The sequence below is a fragment of the Egretta garzetta genome, unplaced genomic scaffold (assembly GCF_000687185.1).
Source record: "Egretta garzetta isolate BGI_Z169 unplaced genomic scaffold, ASM68718v1 scaffold175, whole genome shotgun sequence".
NCBI classification, from domain to species: Eukaryota; Metazoa; Chordata; class Aves; order Pelecaniformes; family Ardeidae; genus Egretta; species Egretta garzetta.
The window spans coordinates 566545-591010 of record NW_009259860.1 but is presented as its reverse complement, the minus strand read 5'-3'; the positions used below and the strand labels follow the sequence as shown (position 1 = coordinate 591010).

The 24466-nt window shown below is 37.0% G+C and overlaps 1 protein-coding gene across 1 annotated transcript in view; it reads left to right on the top strand.

The window, feature by feature from the left end:
- The window catches only part of DENND4C (DENN domain containing 4C), a 52777-nt gene extending 28317 nt beyond the window's left edge, over positions 1–24460 (top strand). Inside the window, 15 exon segments of the mRNA XM_035895564.1 lie at positions 206–352; positions 2552–2677; positions 3463–3603; positions 4885–5048; positions 5050–6045; positions 7640–7820; positions 9468–9577; positions 12450–12625; positions 13609–13791; positions 15299–15488; positions 16376–16621; positions 17907–18024; positions 19684–19837; positions 20940–21004; positions 21729–24460. Coding sequence (XP_035751457.1) covers positions 206–352; positions 2552–2677; positions 3463–3603; positions 4885–5048; positions 5050–6045; positions 7640–7820; positions 9468–9577; positions 12450–12625; positions 13609–13791; positions 15299–15488; positions 16376–16621; positions 17907–18024; positions 19684–19837; positions 20940–21004; positions 21729–21865 — 3134 coding nt within the window. The 3' untranslated portion in view covers positions 21866–24460.
- Positions 24461–24466: the final 6 nt, after the last annotated feature.

Here is a 24466-nt window from a genome sequence, read left to right as displayed (position 1 = left end):
AATTGCCAGCTTGATGCTTGAAACAGTCTTAGAATGTCTTTCGCATGCTGAAGAATTAATTGTCGAATTCTGTTGCTGGAATTTCGTATTCTTATTTTACATGTGCAAGCAAAAGTATTTACTGTTGTCTGAAGAGGTTAGATTTGTTTAAAAACCTGAAAAGTTAAATCCTCTCTTACTAACCAGCTCTCGTTCATGTCTTTAGCTCTGCGGAGTGCCACGGGTGGAAGTGATGGGGACATGGTGAGCCATGGTAGCGTGGATAGTTCTAATGATGCTAACAGTGGGGAGCACACTCTCTTCGTCAGTGACTTAGTCAGGCTTGATTCCATTGATAATCACTCTAGCACAGGTACTAGATTCTGCTGGGTTTCACTACTAACAGTCCCCCAAAAGGCTAAATTTTCTAGTCTTCTGTTGATTTTCCCTCCACAACCACCACCTTCCCCTCTTGAGACTGTAGAGAATGAAGCATGGATTTAGTTATGTAGAGAAAAAGAAATACACTGTTGAATATTACTCCTTTACCACAGATAATGCTTCTTTAGAGTGAACCGTAGCGAAAGTACTGTTATGTTAAAATAAATGTCTTGCTGTGGTCTGATGAACCTTGCTTTTTGTGCTAATCTTTAGAAAAGGTATGAAGCCTCTGACATATGAGTCTGTTCAATTTTTGCATGTTGTCATTTATTCATAGAAATTATAGTCTGTGAGTAAAACCTTTCTCTGCATTAAAGGAAGGGAGTGAAAGTTGCTGAGGTGATTAAAAGCTAACACTTTAAAATGTTTCTTCTTGGTGGTAATCCAGAAAGGTCAATTTAGCATTCCTGGAAGTAGTATGTTATGTTTCATTACAGTAAACTATGCTTTTAAAGGCCATATCCAAGCTTCTTAATAGTAGTTGCTAAACTTGGAAATAAATACAGAAATTATCAGAACCTTATCATGCAGTCTTTATGAAACACCCTGGGAATAGAAAGACAGGTGATAAGCTGGAGGAAGACTCTTAAACGTGACATGCACTCTTCCAGACAAACTGGAGTAAAAAGAATGCATGGGAAATTAATCACTTGAGATGGCAAGACAAAATTCATGGTTCTTTATATCTCCTTTAGTATAGATTGCATCCTACCTGTGCACAGTCTCAACTAAACTTCCTTTCTATGTGTACTTCAAAACTTAATGTACAAATGGTTCTTGCACACTCTTCATGTTTTTAATATCTTGAGCCCTTCTGTAAAGAGAACTTTGAGTCTGATTCCTGTGCTTCATCTGATATGCCTTGCTTAGATTACTGAACTTCCCTTCTCTCTGCTCTTTGTTGCTCTGCTTTTTGCTCTTTGCTGTCTCTTGGGTGCCGCATTTGTCCTTGGCTATCACGGTGTGGGGTGCAGACTTAAATGGTGTGAAGCCTTGGATGCACGTGTGCATTATTTCTACCCTTGAATGTTACTTCTGCAGGTAATTCACCCATTTATTGATAGGGTGTTTTCACTTCTGTGCAAAGCAAGGATACTAACATTATTGAAATCATGATAGAAAATAAGGACTGGAGAATGTCAGAACTTAATTTTCTATATAAAAGGTTTTTCCTGTAGTAGCCAAATGTGATAATTGATGGCTGCTGAAACTTTTAAATTTAATTCTTTTTTACATGTTTGCTCTTTGTTGGTAAAATAAGCAGCGGTAATATGTATTGTAGATAAATTATGTTTCGTCAAGTTTTACAGAGCTTCCTAATACCTGTAATAGACAGTAACTTACGCTTAGATCTTTTAAAATACTGCCATGTATTCTAATAGGTACTCTAAGACAATCTAACTCTAAGGCAATAATCATATTTAACATGTTCCTGTAGGATGTGTCTCATATAGTATTTTTGTATTTTTGCATATGCAGCAGCATGTCAGATAAAAATAACAAAGAAAAGAGTGTCTTTCTGGATTGTTTCCTACTTTTTGGAGTACTGTAATTTTTTTTTTTTTTCTGGAAGAATGAATTATGGTTTAACTGGTACCACAGAGGAACAAACTTCTTTTACATGTTTAGGTTTTTACTTTTTTTCTTTTACATGTTATACTTTGCACTATAGCACAAAGATGTAGCACAGTTTAGGTGCAGTTCTTTTTAGGGATGCATTCATTATTTGAAGCTTGCTCAATTACTGTTGCATTTGTCTAAATTTCTTTTGTAGATGCATTTGAGAATTTACCTTGCCCAGCACTGAAATATTTCATGCTAATGAGAGGGGAAAGGAATGAAAGGAAATACAGTGTGTTAAAAGCAGTTAGACACTATAGTGTTCTTGGGGGAATAACTTGTATTTAATGCAATAGTTAGAAAAGTAAATTTGGATTGTATAGCCTAATTATCTCTGCTGTCACCATCACCAAGTAGATCTGCACACAGATTAAGCATTTTGGTGATCTTACTATGAACTTTTCTGGTGAAACAAAATGCGACACAAATTAATTTCAGTTCTTTTATTTTCTTATTGAAAAACAAATTTAGGAAATAAATCTGAGGCACGTGTTTGTATTTCTTCAAACAGGTGGTCAGTCAGACCAGGGCTATGGATCCAAGGATGAACTTTTAAGAGATGATGGGGATAGTCTTCATGCAACTGAAACACAAGTAGAGAAAGATATTTCTTCTAAAGCTGAAGACCTAATAGGAGGTTAAGTATGCATGTTTACATTGATGAAGGCTTTTTGTAATAAATCTGCTTCATGCATTAGACTACCACAAATACTTAGTGTATTGAATTCATAATGTTGCCAAGCTCAAAATATGGGTGTATGAGATCCAGTGGACTACTTCTGTGCCCTAGGTAATAGCAGTGGAATACATACCAGTAGAAATAGCCTTTTATTAGACTAATTTAATATAGATAGAAAAATGGGACAAGTGCTGGGGCACACAGTATTTTGTATTCCATTCCTCTTGACCGTTTTTTAGCTGTACCAGTTGACCTAATAAAAGGCACTACTTTTTCCTATTAACTCTTCCCAGATGTAGAAAATATGGTCATCTCCTGTCTTCTATCCAGATTTTCTCCTTAGTTTTTCTGTATTTTGTCTTTCTCATTACTGAATCTGTTTCATATCTGTGTTACTAGATCTTTAATGTGAGTTAGAGCTTCTAAAGCTGTCACTAGACAAATAGCCCTGCATGAAAATCTGAGAACTGCCGTTACCTGCTCTACTTTGGTCGGTTGAAAAAATACCAAGGGAAGAAATTGGCATATGCTTTAACTTTGTGAACAGCTCAGCACTCTCTACATAATACTGTCTGCTGTCCTCTGTCTGGGAATTATTTCCAGGAAATGCTCAGTACCTAGCAGGACTGATCCTTTAGGTTGTAATTACATAAGGGAACAGTGTTTGAGTTTGTATTTTCCATAACAGTGCAAATGAAATTATTTAGTTAAATTAATGAAAGTTCACATTCTCTTTCTTGTAGAGGTTTGTACTGAGAAATCTGATGAAAAGCAACAGCTGAATATAGAAACTCATACTCCAATTGAACCACCTCCTTGGGGTAACAGTATTGTGAAAGTTCCATCTGGCATTTTTGATAGCAGTGGAAGGAAAAGCAGTGGTGGTGAGTCACTGGATGAAACAGAGCTTGCTTAAATCCTGATCTTGTTGTGCTATAGTGTTTTGCAATCTTTTTCATGGTATGCAGAGAAACAAAACTTCTGAGGTGCAGATATCTTGCACAACATTTGCTTTCCACCATTATCCTTTGCAGGTGACATAGAAGGAACCTGTGGATTCTAAGGTTGAAAATCACTTTGAATAGATTAAAATCAAGATTTTCCCTGTCCTGCACTGAGAATGTTTCAGTAATGTACTAGAAAACCAAGAGAATTAGGGTCTCTGCTCTTGATTTTGTCACCTAGAACTCATTGACCTTGGACAAGCCTCTTCATTACTGTGGCTTATATTGCCAATGTATAACCTGGCAACAATGCATGGGGTTTTTGTGCCATGCAAAATTTATTTACATATCTGGAGCTTTATGATGAGGAAGACTTATGGGTGTGTAAAAGCCAAATCTCGGGGCTCATTTTTTTTTCTGCCTTTGTGCCTGTCCTTGACTAAGGCAGTGTAGTCCAGCTTCAGTGTAGCCTGACAGCAAAGAATTGAGTCTCAGGCAAGAAGTTGCCCAGAACCTTTTTAGCAATTATGAGAGCTGATGACTAGTCAAGAAGCAGTGTCGATCAGAGACTCAAACATTCTCCAGCAGTGGATACGGTACATGTGTTGTCTGTTAGGATCCTAATATAGTAGAATTCCCATACTTATGGAGGTTTTTGCCTCGCTAACACAGCTTTCTGGGTAATAAATATTCCCAATTCATCTGGCAAAATGAGAATATTTATAAGATTAGTTTATGTCTTCCACATGCTAATTCCATTTTCTAAATATGGCTGTGCCATAAACAAAGTAATGCTTCTGTGTTGTGCAGACACAATAGTTTTTTTTCAGAACCAGAATGAACTATAGAGTTTGATATATAGATCTGTGAATACAGCTCTAGAAAAGAAAATAGAGCAATCTTTACTTATAATTGTACTTCCCTTCAGTTCATGGTTATAGTACCTACTCTCTGCTGGATGTTGGCACAGGGAAAGGAGGTGGAGGCCATAAAAGGCTTTAACTTCAAGGAGTCAAGGAGTAGATGACTTTTGCTCTACAGGATGCCTTTGCAGCCAGGAAAATATCTTGTTAATACTAGTGTAACTTCTTAATGGATAACTTGAGATTGTGGTGCTCCCAATCTTCTCACCATTAAGGAGATAAGGAAATTTCACATTATTTCAGGAAATAAACGTTTTTTGTGGCTATGGATACCATATTAATGCCTTTTCTCTTGTAGAAATTGGTTCTAGCCCACTGTTCATAACTCAGGATTCAGTTGAAGATGTAGTCTTTGGTGATGTTTCTCCTAAGAAAACAAGTGAAAAAGGACAGAAGAGGCAGAAACTGTTTTCAGAGAGAAGCTGCAGTTTCAGCAGTGAAAGCAGAGCAGGAATTTTTTTTAGGAATGCTGCTGAAAAAAAGCAGTTTGGACTTGCATTCTAAAGAAATAGCAATAATGATGGGAGCAGATGCCAAGATCCTAACAGCAGCTTTATCTGGGGCCAAAACTTCACCCTCTCACATGAATAAATCCCACAGCTTTGAAAGTATCGTTGACCAGCAGGTTTCTGGCATAAGTGGCACTTGGAGTTGTGTGACTGAGAGTGATTGGGAATTGGAGCATAGGTCTTCACCAGTGCTGGAAGAACCTGGGGAAGGGCAGGAGCATCTTGAGAATGGGAGAGATGGAAACATGACCACAGTGGAAGACATGAACCTTGAACAGTCAGCTGAGTCCAAAAACCAGAAACCAGATTCCAAAGATGCAACTACTAAAAGGAATAGCTTTTATGGAGTGGGTAAGCCTATTGAAAGGGAAGATGTTGAAGTAGGCTTGGACCCTTTATCTTTGCTGGCTACTGACAGTGCTCAACCAAGGCATCCAGCACCTGAGGAAAAGTTGGTGTCACCAGTTGCAGCACGTAATTTGGCGGATGAAATAGAGAGCTATATGAATCTGAAGAACCCATTGGGTAGTAAGTTTCCTAGCATGGAACTGCACAAGCCAGATGGCGAAGCAGAAGCCTCTGGTACACTTGGTCACTCGCAAGAAAGGAGGTCAAGCCTGCCTTTGGATCCTGTCCTACCATCCCCCAAGTCTTATGAAAATCGGAGAAGTCCTTCTGTCTCCAGATCCAAAACATTCACTGGAAGACCAAAGCAGCAAACCCATCCACGAGTTCAAAAGGAGCGGTCTTCATCTTTGACAGGATTGGGTCGTTCTTCTCCACATGGCTCTTTAGGATCTGTCGTAACAACTTTATCCAATCTGAAGTTAGACAATATACTGTCTGGACCAAAAATGGATGTTCTGAAATCAGGCATGAAGCAGGCTGCCAATGTGGCCAGTAAGATGTGGGGAGTTGTAACTTCAGCATATAGTTACTCAGATGATGAGGCAAGTGTTTTTCAATATGAAAAATTCGGGGAGACAAGTTAGAGGGCTAACTTCTATGTCTAGAAGATTGTTTCATGAGATGGTGTTGACTTATTAGCTAATTGAAATTGTATTTTATGTATGGTGGAGTTTTCCTGTTGTTTAAAAAAAAAATTTTCAGACAAAAGCAAATTAAATGGTCTTGATGCAGTAAATTTAAACATTTTGTTCTCAACATCCCCCCCCAATTATTCATTTCTATATTTATCTTTTTATTTATATTTAAAGAAACTGCACCAAGAAACCCTAGCAAGAACAAAACTATGTTATCTTAAATGGTATCATACTGCCTGCCTTATTTTAAAAAATTAGGAAAAGGTTGTGAAAACAAATCACAAACCTAAGACGTCAGGTTGGTGAGGATTAAAGTTGAAAGTAGTAAAGTAGTAAAGGACAGCCTTAGATCTAAGAAATTCACTCATCAGGAATTTGGAAACTAAATGTTATGGTTCTTGTGTGAGAACACTTGCTTAACAGAGTCCTTTTCAGAGTAAAATTTTTCAGACTATAAAGACACAAATGAAAGAGGAGATGAAGGGATGAATATTATAACTTCCTTCTTCCCATATACATCTTGTTATTGTGCCTCCAAATGTAGAATTCTCTCTTAGAAAGGTCTCTGCTTGACCCACTTAATCCCTCAATTTGATTTTGTCTTTAAGGATCTTTTGTGTCCCCTCTTCAGGCCGTTAAGATAGCTTCTTGTTTCCTTTTTCAAATTCTCCCTCATTTCCCCAATCTCCATAAATGGTAGGAAGGGGGATAGATAGCTGTCTGGCTTTATTTCTACATGAAGCAAATTTAACTGATATTACTAATAGGGTCCTTTCTCTTAAGTAAAAAACCCTATTTTTCTAAATTTTTTTTTTAACCAGATTTTGCCTGTGACAATGAAAACTCACTGGTTTGCTATCTTTCCACATTTTTTTTCCTGTGATCTAGGTTTCCCTGTGTGCCTTTCTATTATACTGACCTATTACATAGAATTTTGTTTAATGGCACATCATAGTCTTCTTAACATGGCTCATTTTAATTTCCTTCAAGGATCTTTTCATTCACTCCTCTTATTTTTGCAACTTCCCTCTTTTAATAACCTAATTATTATACGTTGTCGCATCCTGTTTCTTAGTAACTGTGTTATTGCTGATATGCTTCATTCCTGTCTTCAATTCTGAAAATACAACTTTAACTCAGACCTTTTTTCTGATAATTCCTTAATTTTGTGTAATGTCTGCCAATTCACAACTACTGCATCATTTTTGCTGTTTCTTGTGTGATGAAGACATTTATATCCCTGTCACTTTGTCACTGTTTGATCCTCAGCTAAGTATTTTCACTGCTAAAGCCTTTAATTTTTCCAATATCCTTCTACTTTGTCCAATACCTGCCCTTTTTGGGGCTGCATAGATTTATCTTACATCTAATAAATTTTTTACATCAGAATTTTGTCTTGAACTGCTACTTTAATTATTTATTTATTAGGATAAAGATGGAAGTCAAATAATGGATCTGGAAGTACTCAAAAATGCTAATTTTCTTCTTTTTTCTGTTAAAGGAAGAAAACAATCGACCAGACTTCAACTTCCCTGCTGGTTTTGAAGATAATATTTTAGGAGATAATCTGTCATCAAGAACTGGAGTCCCAGGGCTAATTACAAATGAGCTTGCACAAAGCAATACTAGTCTTGGCAGTAGCAGTAGCAGTGGAGATGCAGGAAGACAGCATTACAGTGCAGGTGAGATATTTGTTTGTTCGTTTCCCCCTTATAACTTATTTATAATATAACGAACAGGGAAAACTATCCTCTGTGAAATCATTCATGGTAGTGGAAGCTAGGGTAATCTGAAATTAGTTCAAGCCCTTAAGATAGGTACAAGCAAATTTGTACTTACATTCTATACTTTTCTCTTGCAGGTAATTGTAGGTAATGCTTCTCTCTTTGTTGAATGTATAAAAAGTTGATACAAAGTACAGGGATTTAACTGTAAAAATACTTCCTCTGTGTTCATGATAGGAAGATTCCTAAGTAGTCATAGCCAGGAACACCTGCTCACTTACGTGAAGTCATAATACCCTGAAAGTTCATGAAATATTAGTAAAGAAAAGCAGAGCAGTGTTCAAGAACTGCAAATAGTTGCAGATCTTTTGAGGGGAAAAGAAAAACCAGACCAAACCAAAACCAACCAACCAACCAACCAAAACCAACCCCACAGCCCCAAGCCCACAAAAACCACAAAGCAGCACACAAAAAATCTAGCCATTTTAATGTGGAACAGGAGGTACTGGATGCATAGTTGGTTTGAAGTTGTGAAGGTAAATAATTGATGAATATATGCCTATTGCAAAATTGTCCTTCCCCCCTGCTCCCCCTCTCCGCAGTTCTAAAACTGGATGAAGTAAATAAAATAATTTTCAGTTCAGATTTGATTCAATTTGATTTGATTCTTATTTTGAGAAAAAGATTTGTTGCTGAACCAGGTGGGGATTTGGTTTAGCTCTTTTTGCAGTATTTTAGTGATGCAAATATCATAAAGCCATCTGCATCAAGAGAGGAAGAACTGTCTTGCAGACTGGACATGAGCTGGCCCTGTCTGGCAAAATCTTGATATCTTCTGGTTCCAGTCAGTTAGGAGGGTTATAAGAACTAACTATAAAGAGTGACAGCCATCAACAGGATCTGTAAAATTTTTACACAAACATAAACTTTAGCTGGAGAAGCAGAGGAGTCTTCTTTATGATGAGGAGACCCTGGTAGTGATTTTTTTAATAGGAAAGTTTGACTGGACTTGTCAGAGGAAGTGATGATGATAGTTTTGCTTCCTAAAACTGATTTCAGCTATTTCCTTCTGGTAAATATATTCCAACACCTTTTCCCCTTCTCCTGGGCAAAGCTTGAAACCCTAAACCCCAGCTTTACCAAAGGAAGGTTATTTGTTTTACTGCAATGTTAGCCAGGGAAAACTTAAGCACAGTAATGGCATTTTTGGTATCATGTGTCTCACCTGGTAATGCTATTTACATATGGATGTATCATTCAAGAAATCTTGAACAACTTTTTAGACTATATATTCAGGAATCTTACTGCTCTTTGCCATTCTTTATTCTTTCTTTGTATTTTCAGATTTTATTCACTGATACTTTTTTTGTCTTTTACCAGTCTGTGATACATTGTGTTAGACAAAAATAACTTGAAATGTTAATCTCAAAAATTATATTTATCTATATTGTAATTATATTATCAGTGAAGTTACAGAGCTACACATATTTCTGGAGATCTTCTGGTAAAATTTTCTGTCTTGGTTGAACAGAAATTATTTTCTTTGGGAATGAATGAATTTTCTCTTTCTGTGAATGCAAGACCCAAACAACTCTTTCTGTACAGGTGAAGTTTCATTCCCAAGAAGTATGAAAGTTCTAGATTCTGAGAAGTCAGAGCACAGCTCTTCACATAATACTAGTTTATCCAGCATTTTCCAGAACTATGCAATGGAGGTAAGATTAATAAACTCATAGATGAAATATATAATTATTCAATGTTACTGTATTCATTAATATCTGTTTAGTTGGATTGTGGTTGGATTTTTCAAAACAATTTTTTCCCATATATTCTACTGCAAAGATGCTTGATACTTTTAGCCCAGGGTGTGACAGTAGCTTTAAAAAAGAAAAGTGTGTTAAATGCTTTTACGTATCTCTTATATGTAGAGACGAGAGACAGTGAGGGAAGGATCAAAAATTGAATTGAGACAGATATTAGAGAGGAAATAAGATTTTTTTTTTTTCCTTTAAAGCTTTTTTTTCCATTTTTTTTTCCCTTTGTGAAAATTATGTATTGTTACTAAATGATTGTGGTGGGTTTACCACAGCCAGCAGCTAAGCCCTCACCCCTGCACTTGCTTAGTCCCCCCTCATTAGGGCGGGGGAGAGAATCAGACGGGCAGAAGCAAGAGAAAAAAAGCTTGAAAGTTGAGATAAAGACAAATTAATAAGTGAATTGGGGGGTGTGGAACAAAATAGGAGGAGGGGACAACAAAAAACAAGTGATGCAAAGACAATCAGTCAGCACCATGACACCGCAAGCAGCAGCTACCTTGGAAAAATTCTCCCCCCACAGCCAGTTTTATTGCTGAGCATGAGGTTATATAGTATCTCTTTGGTTAGCTGAGGTCAGCTGTCCTGGCTGTGTCCTCTCCCAACCTCTTGTCCACCCACAGCCTCCTCACTGAGTTGGCAACAGAATGAGAAAGAAGAGGCCGTGATGGTGTGTAAGGCACTGCTCAGCAATAGCTAAAATACTGGTGTGTTACCAACACAGAGTTGGTCACCAGTCTCAAACACAGCACCATAAAGACTGCTGTGAAGAAAATTAACTTTATCCCAGCCAAACTCAGCGCAATAATGATTTAGTGTGCATCTCTGTTCCAGTTACCACTTGTAGATGCTTTCAGACTTCAAACACATAGGCAGCGGTCACTAAGATTGCCTTGGTCACTTTTCTCTCAGCTGTAGTGTTACTCTGCTAGGTCCCATGTAAGTTTTGTTTGTGTTTGATCTTCTGGAGATCTAGGCTTGTCAAACTTCTGCACTGCATTATATAAGGAGCTTAGCATAGTAAAAGAAAAATGTTGCTGTTGAGAAAATATCTAAGATATATTAGATCTAAAATATATACTGTGTTTGGTGGTGGTTTTTCATTTTTGTTTCCTGTGAGAGTGAAACAATGAAGTAAGAGGAAGCCTAAAAAATAAGGATTATAGATCATTCTTCAGCTAGTACAGGATTATTTTCTACCATCTTTTCTTCAGTTCTCAATCTAGTTTAGTGATAAGGCTTTTACTAGGTAAAACCCAAGTTTCTGATTTTTCCACTTGTATTGGGTTTGTGTGGTGAGGTTTTGGTAGAGGGTAGGCTACAGGATTGGCTTCTGTGAGAAGATGCCAGAAGCTTCCCCTAAGTCCAATAGAGCCAGTTCCAGCTGGCTCCAAGCTTTTGCTGCTGGCCAAAGCTGAGCCATTTAGCAATGGTGGTAGTGCCTCTGTGATAACGTATTTAAGAAGAAAGGAAAAAAAACCTGCTGCACAACAGCAGCTGAGGGAGAGGAGTGAAAATACGTGAAAGGAACAGCCTTGCAGACACCAAGGTTGGTGAAAAAGGAGGGGCAGGAGGTGCTGCAGGCGCCAGACCAGAGATTCCCATGTAGCTCTTGGTGAAGCCCATGGTGAGGCAGGCTGTGGCCCTGATGCCCAAGGGGACTCATGGGGGAGCAGATCTCCACCTGCAGCCTGGTGAGGACCCAGCACCAGAGCAGGTGGATGCTCCCAAAGGAAGCTGTGACCCTGTGGAGAGGAGCCCATGCTGGAGCAGGTTCCTGGTAGGACCTGTGAACCTATGGAGGGACCCACGCTGGAGTAGTCTCTTCCTGAAGGACTTCAGCTTATGGAAAGGACATATGCTGCAGCAGTTTGTAAAGAACTGTAGCCCATGGGAAGGACTCATACTGGAGAAGTTCATGGAGAGCTTGATCCAATGGGTGGCACCCCACACTTGAAGCCTCCTTCAAGCAGGGAAGAGAGTGGGGTTGAAGGAGCAGCAGAGATGTGTGATGAACTGACCCCAACCCCCATTCCCCATCCCCCTGCTCCACTCGGGGGGATGAGTTAGAGAATTTGGGAGTGAAGTTGAGCCCAGGAAGAAGGGAGGGGTGGGGGAAAGGTGTTTGGGTTTAGGATTTTTTTTAAAGATTTGTTTTTTATTTCTCATTACCCTACTCTGACTTCTGATTGGCAACAAATTAAATTAATTTCCTCTAGCTGAGTCTGTTCTGCCTGTGACAGTAATTGCTGAGCTATCTTGCTGTCCTTGTCTTGACCCATGAGCCTTTTGTTGTGTTTTTCTCCCCCTGTCCAGATGAGGAGGGGGAGTGGTAGAGTGTCTTGGTGGGCATCTGGCATCCAGCTAAGGTCAGCCCACCACACCACTATAAAGGTTTCTTTTGTGTTTGGGTTTTTTTTTTTATTTTTGGAGAAGTAGATATGCAATTACTGGTACAATTCAAAACAATTCATGTATGTTGAAGGCTTCATAGGAGTGAGCAATTGCAAATGCTAAATTAGTAGCATTTCAGGGTAATGCTTCTTTCAGGTCTCAAAATATCTAACAAAAATAAATTATTAGTGTATGCATTTCATAGGTAAAACTTATGTGGACAAGATAACTCTGAATATAGTGAGTAAGTAGCGATAAACTTATGCCTCCCAACTGGCATTCTGATATCTGTTAAACTCCTGTGGATACTAAGCATATAATGCCAATTATAAAAGAGCCCTGAAACAAGACCGATAATACGCATTTTTTGCTGTTCTAGGTATTGATGTCTAGTTGCTCTCAATGTAGAGCTTGTGGTGCTTTGGTTTATGATGAAGAAATTATGGCTGGATGGACAGCAGATGATTCAAACTTGAACACTACCTGTCCTTTCTGTAAAAGTACCTTCCTACCTTTACTTAACGTTGAATTTAAAGACCTACGTGGTTCTGCAAGGTTAGTGGGTTTTACAGATACTCTCTTTCTGCCTTTGCACTTGTACATAGTTATGTTTTTTCACAAAAGGATCTTAGTTATATCTCCCAGTATTTTTGTCTAGCTGTTTGCAAGAATGTCACTGCCTGTTTGATGGTAGCGACTATACTGAAGGAAATTATAAGTCCTGTAAACTATTGAGTTTCGTTGTAAGACAGGCAAAAAGTAAAGAACTGGTTGACTTCTTACCACTTTTTCTTTTCATGTTTTCTTTTTAAGCATAACTGTACAGAAGGTTTAAGTCCGTTTTCATTTTGTTTGGCTTTTAAAACAAAGCTAATGGATCATGAACTTTTTAAAAGGATGCAGTTTTAAAATCTGTCAGCAAAGAATTTCTCTCAAATTAAATTTACTAACAGCTTTTAGTTACAGATGCTCCAGCTGATTGTTTGTCCAGTAGTTCTCCAGTTTAAGCTTCTCTGCTTACTATTTTTACCTCTTTTAATTGCATAGTGAAGGCTGGAACTTATTTTATGGTAATTTAAAACAGATTCTTACTGTAGTGGTTATTGCTGTGAAACAGAGCTTCCATTAATGTTCTCTAATGCTGAAACTGAACATCTGTAGAATGTGTAGTTAAAAAACCTTAGCAAAGCAAGATGTGTTCCTATTACCCTGTGCCTATAATTTTTATGGTCTTCTGGTCTGTAATGTCACATTAGAGTAACAACCCTTTTTCAGTGATGTGTCAGCTTACATCCAGTGCAGGATTTCTGATTTTGCAGATCAAATTTCTGTATGTGTTCATTTACTCTGCCTATATAAGTTTCAGTGGAGAGAGTAGGATGAAGTTTGTGTCCTGTTGTCAAGCTTTTTAATGTTGTGTTTCCTTACTTTTGCTACTTTTTGAAAGTAAGTGTTGAAAATAGCAACTTTTTTAATGACTTTATGCTTACATCTTAACCTTTGTATTTTTCTCCCCTCCCATTGGTGGTGTAACTTAGCTTTTTCCTGAAGCAAAGTACCTCAGGAGATAGTTTACAGAGTGGTACCCTTCCATTAACCACGGATCCCCTGGAGCAGAAACTGTTGTCCAGTCCAGCTGTTGCTGACTTGATCAGTTTTTCAGATCACCCACAGCCCAGCCACACCATAGCTGAAGAAACTAGCTCTGCAGCTGAGCAGAGGTAGGTGAAACAGGATTGTTAGTTCTGTCAGAAATGTATCGACACTTCCAGTATTTCTCTACTTCTAAAGTGAAAGTTGGCATATGTACCAAATATGGTGGAGAAGTACAACTGTAACCTGACGATCGTCTGTTTCCTCTGACTCTTTTTGCCTGTTTTGTGCGTGCTCTCAATTCGAAGTAAGCTGGTTCCACTCAATGAGTGGTTTTTAGAGAAACAATTATAGAAATAAATCTTCAGGTCCATCTGCTATTGAATAATAGGTAAAACTTCTACTTAGTATTGTCAGAACACACCTTTTAAAGACATGCAGAAATTTAAGCATTACTTCCCCTTTCCTTGTGTTTAGAATTTAACAAGAAGGACACTGCATTATGGGGGAAAATAAGTCCATTTGCTGGAACATTCTTTTTTGAGAGAAAGTGTTTTATGACAAATAATACTGATGTAAAACTGAAACTCACAAAAACAATACCACTTTTGAAATAGTTTGAGGAAAGAAGTCTTGCTGGAAGAGGGAAGAACTGAAATAGTGCCTCTGTGAATGTTGATGTATTTGCTGGAATTTGTTGACATTTTGTTGTAATAGGGGTTACTTTAATCATTATTCAGTTTGGAATTTTTCAGTATCAATGCCTGTGAGCTAATGAGCTAATGCCTGTGTCAGACTATTAAAATTTAAATCAATGTGATAATAGTTAGTCTTAGTACTCTGAAAATGAAAGGTGGTATTGCTTATGTAAGTAACTTTGATGTCATATATTTTTAACTGAAGTCAAATTTAGGAGTGACGGTCACCTCTAAGTTAATGCCTTCTCTCTCTCTATGCAGATTATTTGGAAGCAGATACTTTCTGTTTAACTTGATGTTTTTCTTTCTGCATTATAGTTGAATTGGTTTTATCCATTGTTTCAGTTATAAGGGGCACAAAATGGATATTCCCAGATCTGCAAGCAGCTTGATTGTATGGGTTAAATTTGACAAGCCTGTAATAGGACTTTGCTTAAATTCTCTTTTTGGATGAGTTTGACAGTTAAAGTTGGTTTTTTTTCAGTTATTTTAGCATGCAGCTTATAAATTGTTCTCTGTAATACTTTTGCTCTGCTTATGACATTTAGAGAAAGTAAACATGAAGGAAAGAGGAAGTAAAAATGAGCATAGTCAGAACAAGATAATCTTTGTGTGTTGACAGAACTGTACATTGCTGTTTTTCTAAGCAAGGTTAAGCTTTACCGGAGCAATGGTACCCATACAGAACTGTAATGCTTTTCCTATCTTAGGTTATACCTAGCTGCTGTTCTGGAGGGGTGGTTGTACTGTTCTGAGAGGTGTTTTGTTTTGTTTTGTTTTCCCTAAACTGCGGAGCTAACTGGGCAGATATGATTCCCTCTAATAGAGAAGCTTGGTTTGGGACGCTTACTTGGCAGCCTTTCTCTGCTTCCTTCCTGTTGCCATAGGAATACTGAATAGTTTCATATTAGCATATTCTCTTCTAAAACCCAAACAGTGATGTGGCAGAAGAACAGAGTAAAGATCCCAGAACCATGAAGACATCTGCCCATAATCCACCAAAAAGGGGAGTGTCCTTGACTCGGAGCCACAGTGTTGGAGGTCCACTGCAAAACATTGATCTTTCCCAGAGACCGTCTCATGGCATTTCAACAGTTAGTCTTCCAAATAGTTTGCAAGAAGTTGCGGTAAGTCTAGAAGCTAGTACATTCAGTTGACAGCAAAGTATTGAATGCAATGAACTTATAATGAATAATGTTCTACTGCTAGCATTCTTGTACATTTGGGGAATGGGAATGGCCAACCATATTTTCATGTTCTTATGACAAAAAAAGTCTTCGTTCAGTTAATCTAAAATTTTCTTTTTCAGTACATTGTACAAACAACGCTGCTTGATTTGAAATGTTCTCTCTAGAAGAGAGAAGCTAATCTTTGTCTTTCTAAAACTGGAAGTTTGTTTTAAAAATAACCTAACTTCTACAGCAGACTGAACACAGTAGTGCAGATAACACACTATTGCAAGAGTGAAAGTTTGTTCCTTTCCACTCATTTACTTATACTCCTCTATATTCTGTTAGGTTTACCTATTGAGTGGACGGAAGAAGGTAAGAGGCAGTACTGAAACTATTATTCTTGCATGTGAAACAAAGTGTTTCTCCTCTCTACTGATGTTTTTTATTGGCAAGAGGCTTTCTTAACATGTGAAGTCATGATTCAGTTCCACAGCTGATGTAATTACTGACATTTTTCTGCAATCTTTATTGCCACTGGCTTAGTACTGACTTAGATAGCTTGAAGCTGCACAATCAGGAACAAGGTATAACAAATTAGCATTTTCTCTGTTTCACATAATAGAGAGTGATTGTTCCTTAACATTAAGAAACACCTAAACAGTCAAAACTGCTGACGCCATTAAAGTTATTGTGTGTTCAGTACTTCCAGAGGCATCTTCCAAATATCAAAAAAAACCCTCTGCAATGGGTATTTTCAGAGCAAGTAATCCTGAAGAGTATTTCTGGAAGACAAATCTTTGATTCTGTAAAAAACCCAATTTTTCTTCTGTGTGTGTTTTTAGGATCCTTTAATAAAAAGACCTAACCCTCTCCCTGTATCTGTACCCTACTTGAGCCCTTTGGTACTGCGTAAGGAGCTTGAATCACTGTTGGAAAACGAGGGAGAGCAAGTAATTCATACATCCAAATTCATCAATCAACACCCCATAATTTTCTGGAACCTAGTCTGGTATTTCCAACGGCTGGATCTACCTAGCAACTTGCCTGGACTCATTCTAACATCTGAACACTGTAATGATGGAGTGCAGGTATGTGGCTTCCTCATATTAGAACTGCAGATATTAGAGTAAGCTAAATTTCAGAGTTTCGTTCAAAAAAAAAGTGGGTAAGTAATTTCTGAGTAGCTTGGATCTAGGTTCCTGTTTTTTATAGTACAAGTAGATAGGTTTGTTTTCCTTGAGGAATCTTGAAGGGAAATGAGAGAAAACAGCATTCAAATTATAGTCAAGCTGTTCTCTTTTAAAAAGCCAGAGAGTAAGTTTCGTTGAAGAGAACGCTGGTATATAGAAGGAAGCAAGATGTGTCTGTGGAGAACTCATAAATTGCAATACTTTGAAATCCACATAGCATGGGTTATGTGTTTCTAGACCTTTTCAGTTATTGGTCAATATCTTTTGTTCTTTTCCACTACCAGTTTTTGTTAGTAATGAAACTCCACTGAATTTCATTACTACATGAGTAGAACTAAAGAACATAGAATGGATGCTATCTTTTGAGTATGTTGCTTTTCCCATTTTAGGGAGCAGATGTTTTTCTGAAACCTATATGATTTGTGTATGTAAGTACCAAATTCAGTAGGTATTTGGATATGATGCACATGAAAATGTATTTTTCCTATCTACTGGTATGCACTTCAACTTTAAAGTTCTCTCCCTCAATTTTAAACACCACCCTCCTGCCCCTAGAATCAAGAACAGTTTTCCAAGTAATGTAGTTGAAGACCAATACTAATGAAATCTAAAGCATACTGGAAAAATACAATGCATTAGCAGGGAAAACCACAAGATGGGATATAATATCTTGTAATCACTACTTTAAATTGACACAGAAGTGGTAATTTTTTCTTGCCCACTAATTCTTATTGTATTAGTGATTCCAGAGGCACTTAATTTTACAAAATAATTATGGAACTAATGTTTAGAGTGCCATAGATTTTTAATGGAAATAAATGGTTCATATTAGTATGCAAATGCAGATTATTTCTGCTTGTTGGGAAGGCCAACACACAAACATGCATACCAAATCTTAATCAGGTCAGAAAATACTAAGGTATAGAATGATAAGTAGTACAAATCAAGTAACATGTTTGATGCACAAAAAGTATTTTTGGATACATACTCATAAATATTTTCTTCAGATATCTATAGAAAACTGAATGGTCTCCTCTAGGAGACATCAATTGCTCCTGTTTGTTGGATTCAAGATAAAGAAATACTTTTTTTTTGTTTGCAAAATGAGTAAAAGAGCAGTTTTTTAAATAATAAGACTGGATTGATGTTTTTAAAACTTCTTCCCTTTCCTCATGTTTTTTAGCTTCCTTTGACATCTCTTGCTCAAGATAGCAAGCTAGTATATATCCATCTTCTGTGGGACAATATCAACCTCCACCAAGAGCCTGGGGAGCCCCTGTATATATCTTGGAGAAATCTCAGTAAGTAAACCAAATGTTACAGAAAGCAGAGGGATCAGAGGCTATGGAAAGCAACGGTTGTTTTATAGTGTCTGAAGTGTACACAGCCCATCACGTTGGAAAGCTTTTTTAGTGTGTGGAGCAACTGCAATCACTTAGGTACTTAACATAGTCTGGGTGTCAAGTTATTTGTGAAAATACCTTACTGATCTGTGTGAAAAGGTATGTTACTTGTTCGTTATGTGTCATACACTTACAAACAGGGTGGGAGGGTTTGCTCTAGATGTGGTGCTAAATAAGCTTCATCTGATTTGAATGATTTGCTGCATTATCTGTTTGTATCTATGTGGGCATGAAAAAGAAGACTTTATTACAGAAAAGTATCTTGTGTTTCTATAAATGAATGAAAGGTCACAGGTCTCATTAATATGTACATTTGGCAGCCTACTTGACTGTCAAAAGGTACAATCCAAGAAAGGCTTTGTCTACCATAACTTGATTTGGAAGGAAGAAAGAACAGGCAGACTGGTTATGAGAACTTCAGGATTTAATTACTTCTGATCAGCAAAGAACATTTTGACCTAAACTTCTCAGCCTTGTGTTTCAGCTTCTAAAAATTCTCTGAAAAACTAGGTAACATGCCAATTCTGGTTCTAAGAAAGAAAAAAAGAAAGTGTCCTAAAAATAAGCAGACTGATCAGAAAATGACAGTGAAGAGCACAGAATAAGATGTGGTGTTTACTTCAGCTTCTACAAAATTATATTGGTTTGAGCATAATACATGAAAAGTGTCCCCAAAGCATTCAGATATGAATGAAGATCCATAAATACATGTATTTATGTAAAAAAAGGAGCAAAAGGCCTATTTTAAATGTGAAAGAAAAGTAGTAGTATTGTAGATAGGCAGATACTGTAGTGTCAGAAAGTACTTGGAAAACAGGAAATTACATTTGTAAACCATTATATACATCAGTTTTGTGAAAACTTTAGGTTGGTGTGATTATGATCACTAACTTTAGTCTGCACTTCATTTACACACCACCTGCTTGCTGCCTAATCTCTAGCCTTATTTTTTTGCCACTAAATGGACTTACTATTCCCTTACGAGTCACTGTTTTGCACTGTATTCTGGAAGCGGCAATGTAAGCAACAAGTCATGATGGTAAATACCTTGATAATTTTCGTTACTGTTTGACACAACTATGCAATATCTATTTCAATATGTAGCCCAAAGTGATCTGTGAGTTGTAGGTGGCTTTTAAGAAGGGCTTTGATAAGAAAAGTTTCTTTGATAAGAAATGTGACAGTGTTTTCTTTTGTTTTTTTTTTCCCCTTTATGTAAAAATAACCTTCTTGGAGTGGACTTAGTTTTTGAAAAGTACAGCAATAAATCTGAGCTAACAAACCATCACAGGCAACATCTGATGCTGGATACTCTTCAGTCTCTTGTATTTCTCTGTCATGTGGGAGTTCTTGCACATGGATACTTGATGCATTCTGTCACTTTCATGGTGATGTAAAGACTATAAGCAGACAAAGCCTTTTCATTGTAACAAATTTCTGTAGATAGAGTAGAGGTTCTGTGTGTATCTCACTTTCTGAAACACCTTCTACTTACTAAAGTGAAAAAAAAAAATAATTCTTTACCAGTTTAATAATCTATATGGTTCCATTTCCCAGATTCTTCTGAAAAGAGACCCTCCACAGTGTCAGAAGATCAGCAGGCAATAAACACTTTGTTGGAGAACATCAAACTAAGTATTCAACACAATAATGTTGATAAACCAATCAACTTCCTTCTACAGAAAGTTAAGCCAGATGTGAAACGACAGAGGTAAAGGGGTAATCTCTTCATACTTTCTCCCCACTCAAAGTTAAATGAGATCAGACCGTATACACTTCATAATGATAATTCCATAAGGACCTCTCGGGAATATTCAGTTTCATTTGTGTCCATCAAACCCTGTGTGTATTTGTTTATGCCCATGCTTACAAACAGATGCATTCTGTAGCCAGATGCATAATTCACCCAAATCAAATGCATAAATGTAATTCCTTAATCAAAATGGACATTTTACAAATTAGTAAGAAAAACAGATATTGACTATACTGATTTTGGTGTTGCTCCAGATCTAGCAAATGATAAATACAAGTGTGCAGTATCCTGTTGCAGTGTCTGGAATATTCTCCAAACTACCTAGTTATACCTATTGGAATTCTACCAACCTGGAGTACTGGCCAAGAAAAGTGGATATAGCATGATCCACAAACAAAGGGAGACAAGTAAATAACACTTGTGTGGTACATTTTGACATCTGCACTACAATTCAAAGAGGGCTTTGTACAAAAGCACATCCTCTGAAGTAAATTACAGCAGATACAAGATGTGTTTAAAGTCTATCATGCTAAGTCATCTTTGCTTCTGTGGTGTGTAGTTACTAAAAAGAAATAAGAACTAATCGGCCTAGAGAAAAATCTTTGAGTTCCACAAGGAAAAAAATTAGTATCTAACTGTTTAGTGATACAGTTCTGAGATAGATCGTGACATTCTGAACCAAAAAACAAAATATGGGTAATCTCAAATAAGCCTGCTCCCAGTACTTCACCCTCAGGCAGGAATTAGTTAATAAATAAGTGGTGCCTAATTTTATATTTTTTTTTTCTGGAGTTTTTATGGCACATTTGACAGAGGGATTTTTCGTAGAAAATGTAACTGCTGGGATTTGGCGATAATATAACTTCATGTGTTAAGGAAAAATGTTCAGGCATAAGAAACCTTGAGCTAGTAATCATATAGATTGGCCACTTTCTTCCTAGCAAGATTAACAGAACAGTTGCAGAAACAACGTAATGGAGGATTAGCATCTTCAACATTGACTTTCTAAACTTAGGATAGTTGATGCTTTCATTGACCTGCCCTTCAAAATATTTCCTAGGAGTTTTTACAGAGAAATTCTTTTCCTGTCTCTGGTGTCTCTTGGAAGAGAGAACATTGACATTGGTAAGTAAAAAATACTGTGAAATGCATAGTGCCTGTGTATGAAATATATGAATTTATGATATATATCATTATATTTATTTATTTTATATGAAAACTAATGTATAAAATCGATTTTTCATCCATGAGTTTCTAAGCAACTTTTCAATTGCTGTGTTTTAGTGAAAAGTACTGTGCTGTCACTCTTGGAGTAGGTGTTGCTTTTACGAAAATGTAATTCCGATGGGGCCATTAATTTTGGCTTTGTTTGAAACCACTAATCAGTTATTTTAAACAAACTTTATTAGCTTGAAGCTTTAACTCCTCATGTCTGAAAACTTGTTCCCAGTCTTGTCCATCTTCCTCTGACCCACATATTAGACCTATGTCCCCTAGCCACCTGATTGCCCACCCCTTCCTGATCTCCTCTGCCCTGACTTCTGTTTGGTACTGTGCAAGCAAAGGAACTCCCTTATGGGATGTGACAGGGGCAATACCCTGGGAACAGGCAAACTGAACCATGCTGGGAGTAATGGGCACCCACTGTGAGGCAGTGTGATGCTCCAGTGTGAAGATGCTTTTCTGATCCTCTCTGAGAGGATGCATTTTGGAAAAAAAAAAAAAAAGTGGCTAGTTAAGATAATGATTTTGTTATTATATAAACATCACCAGAAATATTTTATAGGAGCAGTAGTGTGCACTGTACAGGGTTTCTTAAGTAACTTCAATTATGCTTTTTCTATTTCAGAGGTCTTTGATAATGAATACAGAATTGCACATAAAAATCTACCAAAGGATGTTCTTGAAAAGATGCAGAAAATAGATGCTCCACCAAGCAGCAGGGTTGAGTGGTGTAGGAAGTGCTTTGGAGCACCTTTAATATAAAAATGAGGAAGACACACACTCAGCTTCAGTGAGACAAAAGCAGAGGTGAACAAACCCAGGAGCATGCTGATATATACACTTTGAATCCCAAAAGGTGACAATTGAGCAATTTGTGAAGCAATTTCATTGAGCTACAACATATATTCTTGCCTATCATCTCATAAGACACAGTGAGACACAGTACGTTAAAATGTTTTAAAACTATATTAATAGGGTGAGTTGGTTTCAGTGATTGATCTGCTTTTTTTCCCTGTATATATGTCTCCTTTTCCTTCCTCACATCTTTCCCCCACAATATCAAGTTGTTCAAAAAGGTGATGATTAAATGGCAGCCTATAGTTGGTGACTTTCTTAAGGGCCACCAAAATTTGTGTATTTTAACAAAATACCTTTCCTGCCATGGAATACTTAGATTCTTCACTACTTCCTTAAAGTGACCTTTACCTAAAGAGGGATCTTTTTATTGGTGTGCAGTACGTGTGTATGAATGTAAATATTTGAGTCCTTGGATTGGGAGTTGCAATGTAGTTGCTTTTGTCAGATCACAGTACCTAAATTTGCTATCCTTCTCCTGACCCTTGTCCCAATTGGTATTTTAAATTATCTTTGGCCAGCCTTTTCGTAATGTATGTCTGTAGTTGTAAAAACCAGAAACTAACACTCAGTTTTCCTGTATTCTCTATCTAACAAATTAATGATCATATGAACATACCGCCGCTTTCTGCAAAAGAATGATAGGCTTCTACACTAAGCAGCTCAGAAATGAATGGTTTTCTAAAAATGAGATAGGAAGCTTAAATAGCATTAGGATATATACAAGGTTTGTCAAACAGACACTGTCTGAAAAAATTATGCTTTATACTGTATGCATGTATGCTTAAAAAGTGTCTTTTCCTTGAATTCTTTTATCACCCTCTCCCATGGTTTCACACTAGCCTGTGGGTTAATTATTTTGCACTGATAGTCTAAATTCAATATTTCAATTAAATTGTATTTATAAATGTGGTCTTCAAGGTGTATGTTAGCACAAATGAAGTGCTTGAGTGTATGATCTGAAAAGATGAATCCATCTTTTGGATTGCTTCTAGTAGATAAGACACTTCCTCACCTCACATACCTAATTGACTACAGTAGTCGTAGTCATGGCAAGAAGAGCCTGGAATTCTGGTCAACAGTTTAAATGTTTCTGTTACTTGAGGAATATGGTAAGATTTATTCCAGGTTTTTTGCTGAAATTGAATGGTGTGGCTTTTATGATGGAATTATTCCTAGTGAAAAAAAGACTTAAGATTTGTAGCATGTTAAAGGAGCATAGCTAAAACTATAATCACATTTGAGTATGAATGTATTTACTTCATACTACTCTCTTTCTTAAAAATTTTCATTCTTGAAAATGATGAGGGATGAAGATCTGTCTGGAACAGCTTCTGCATGAAAAAACAAAACCAATTTTTGTTTTTTCATGAGGCTAAAACAAAGGATTTGCACTATTTGTGACAAAAAACATTTGCGTCATAGACTGATTCTTCGTCTTTTGTCTAAAAGTGCTGATCCTAAGTTAATATGGGGATATTGCCTGGACAGATTGTCTCCTGATGAAAATATTGTGCTTTCTTGATAATTAAAAGCAAGAAGGCACACACTAACTTTTTTTTCATTCTTTATTCTTTGCATTTTTGCATGGCTGCTTGCAGATATCTGACCTACATCACAATGGAAGAGTAGAGCTTGATTCTTCACATTTTTCTCTCTTCTGTTACATAATAGACATGCACGGTTCCATCCTTGTAAAATAAAAGTCTCCCTGAAGCTTTCGTCCAAACAACTTAATACTTCCACAAATCAAACCATCAAATTGTCTTGTGTAATTCCGTACTGATCTTAAACACACAGCTATACAAAGACAATTTTCGAGCATTAAATGGACAAACCATATGATTATGTGATGCAACTTGCAAGGAATCAAGTTTTAGTTTTCCTTAAATTCTCCCAGCTCATTAAATTACAAAGAAAATCTGTCCAGTGAGTGCTGTTTTAGGTAATTGATGGCATCCATATTATTTTAAACCATTGTAAATAATATTATGAAGAACTAAATTCTGTAAGCAGATCACCTTCATTTCACAACAACCTTCCTATCTGTTGTTGAAAATATAATCAGGCAGTAGTGTTGTAGAAACAGCAAAGCAGATTGTGTCACAGTATCTAGTGCTAGATGTTAGACTTTCCCCAGGCATATACACTAAACAAAAAAAAAACCCTGAAGCCTGAGGTGAAAAGGGCGGCTGAAGGACTGAACTTGCTTTGATCTGCTCCTGCATTTTGGCATTTCTGTACACTACAAAGTAACTTCTATTCTTGTTGTATGTACCTGGATTTCAGCGTGGTAGAAGTCCTGCATGTAATTACTTGAAGTCTTGAATCTGACGATTGAAATTAATTCTTTAATATACAGTGACAAAAGTAAGCGCTTACTTTTTTTACTTTGGATTTTTTTAATAGCTAAGTAATCAGCTGGATCTTGAATGAAATCCATAGTTCAAATGAAAAGGGAGATCTCTGAAAGCTATTTGTTTATTAATTTTTCATCTAAGGAGATGC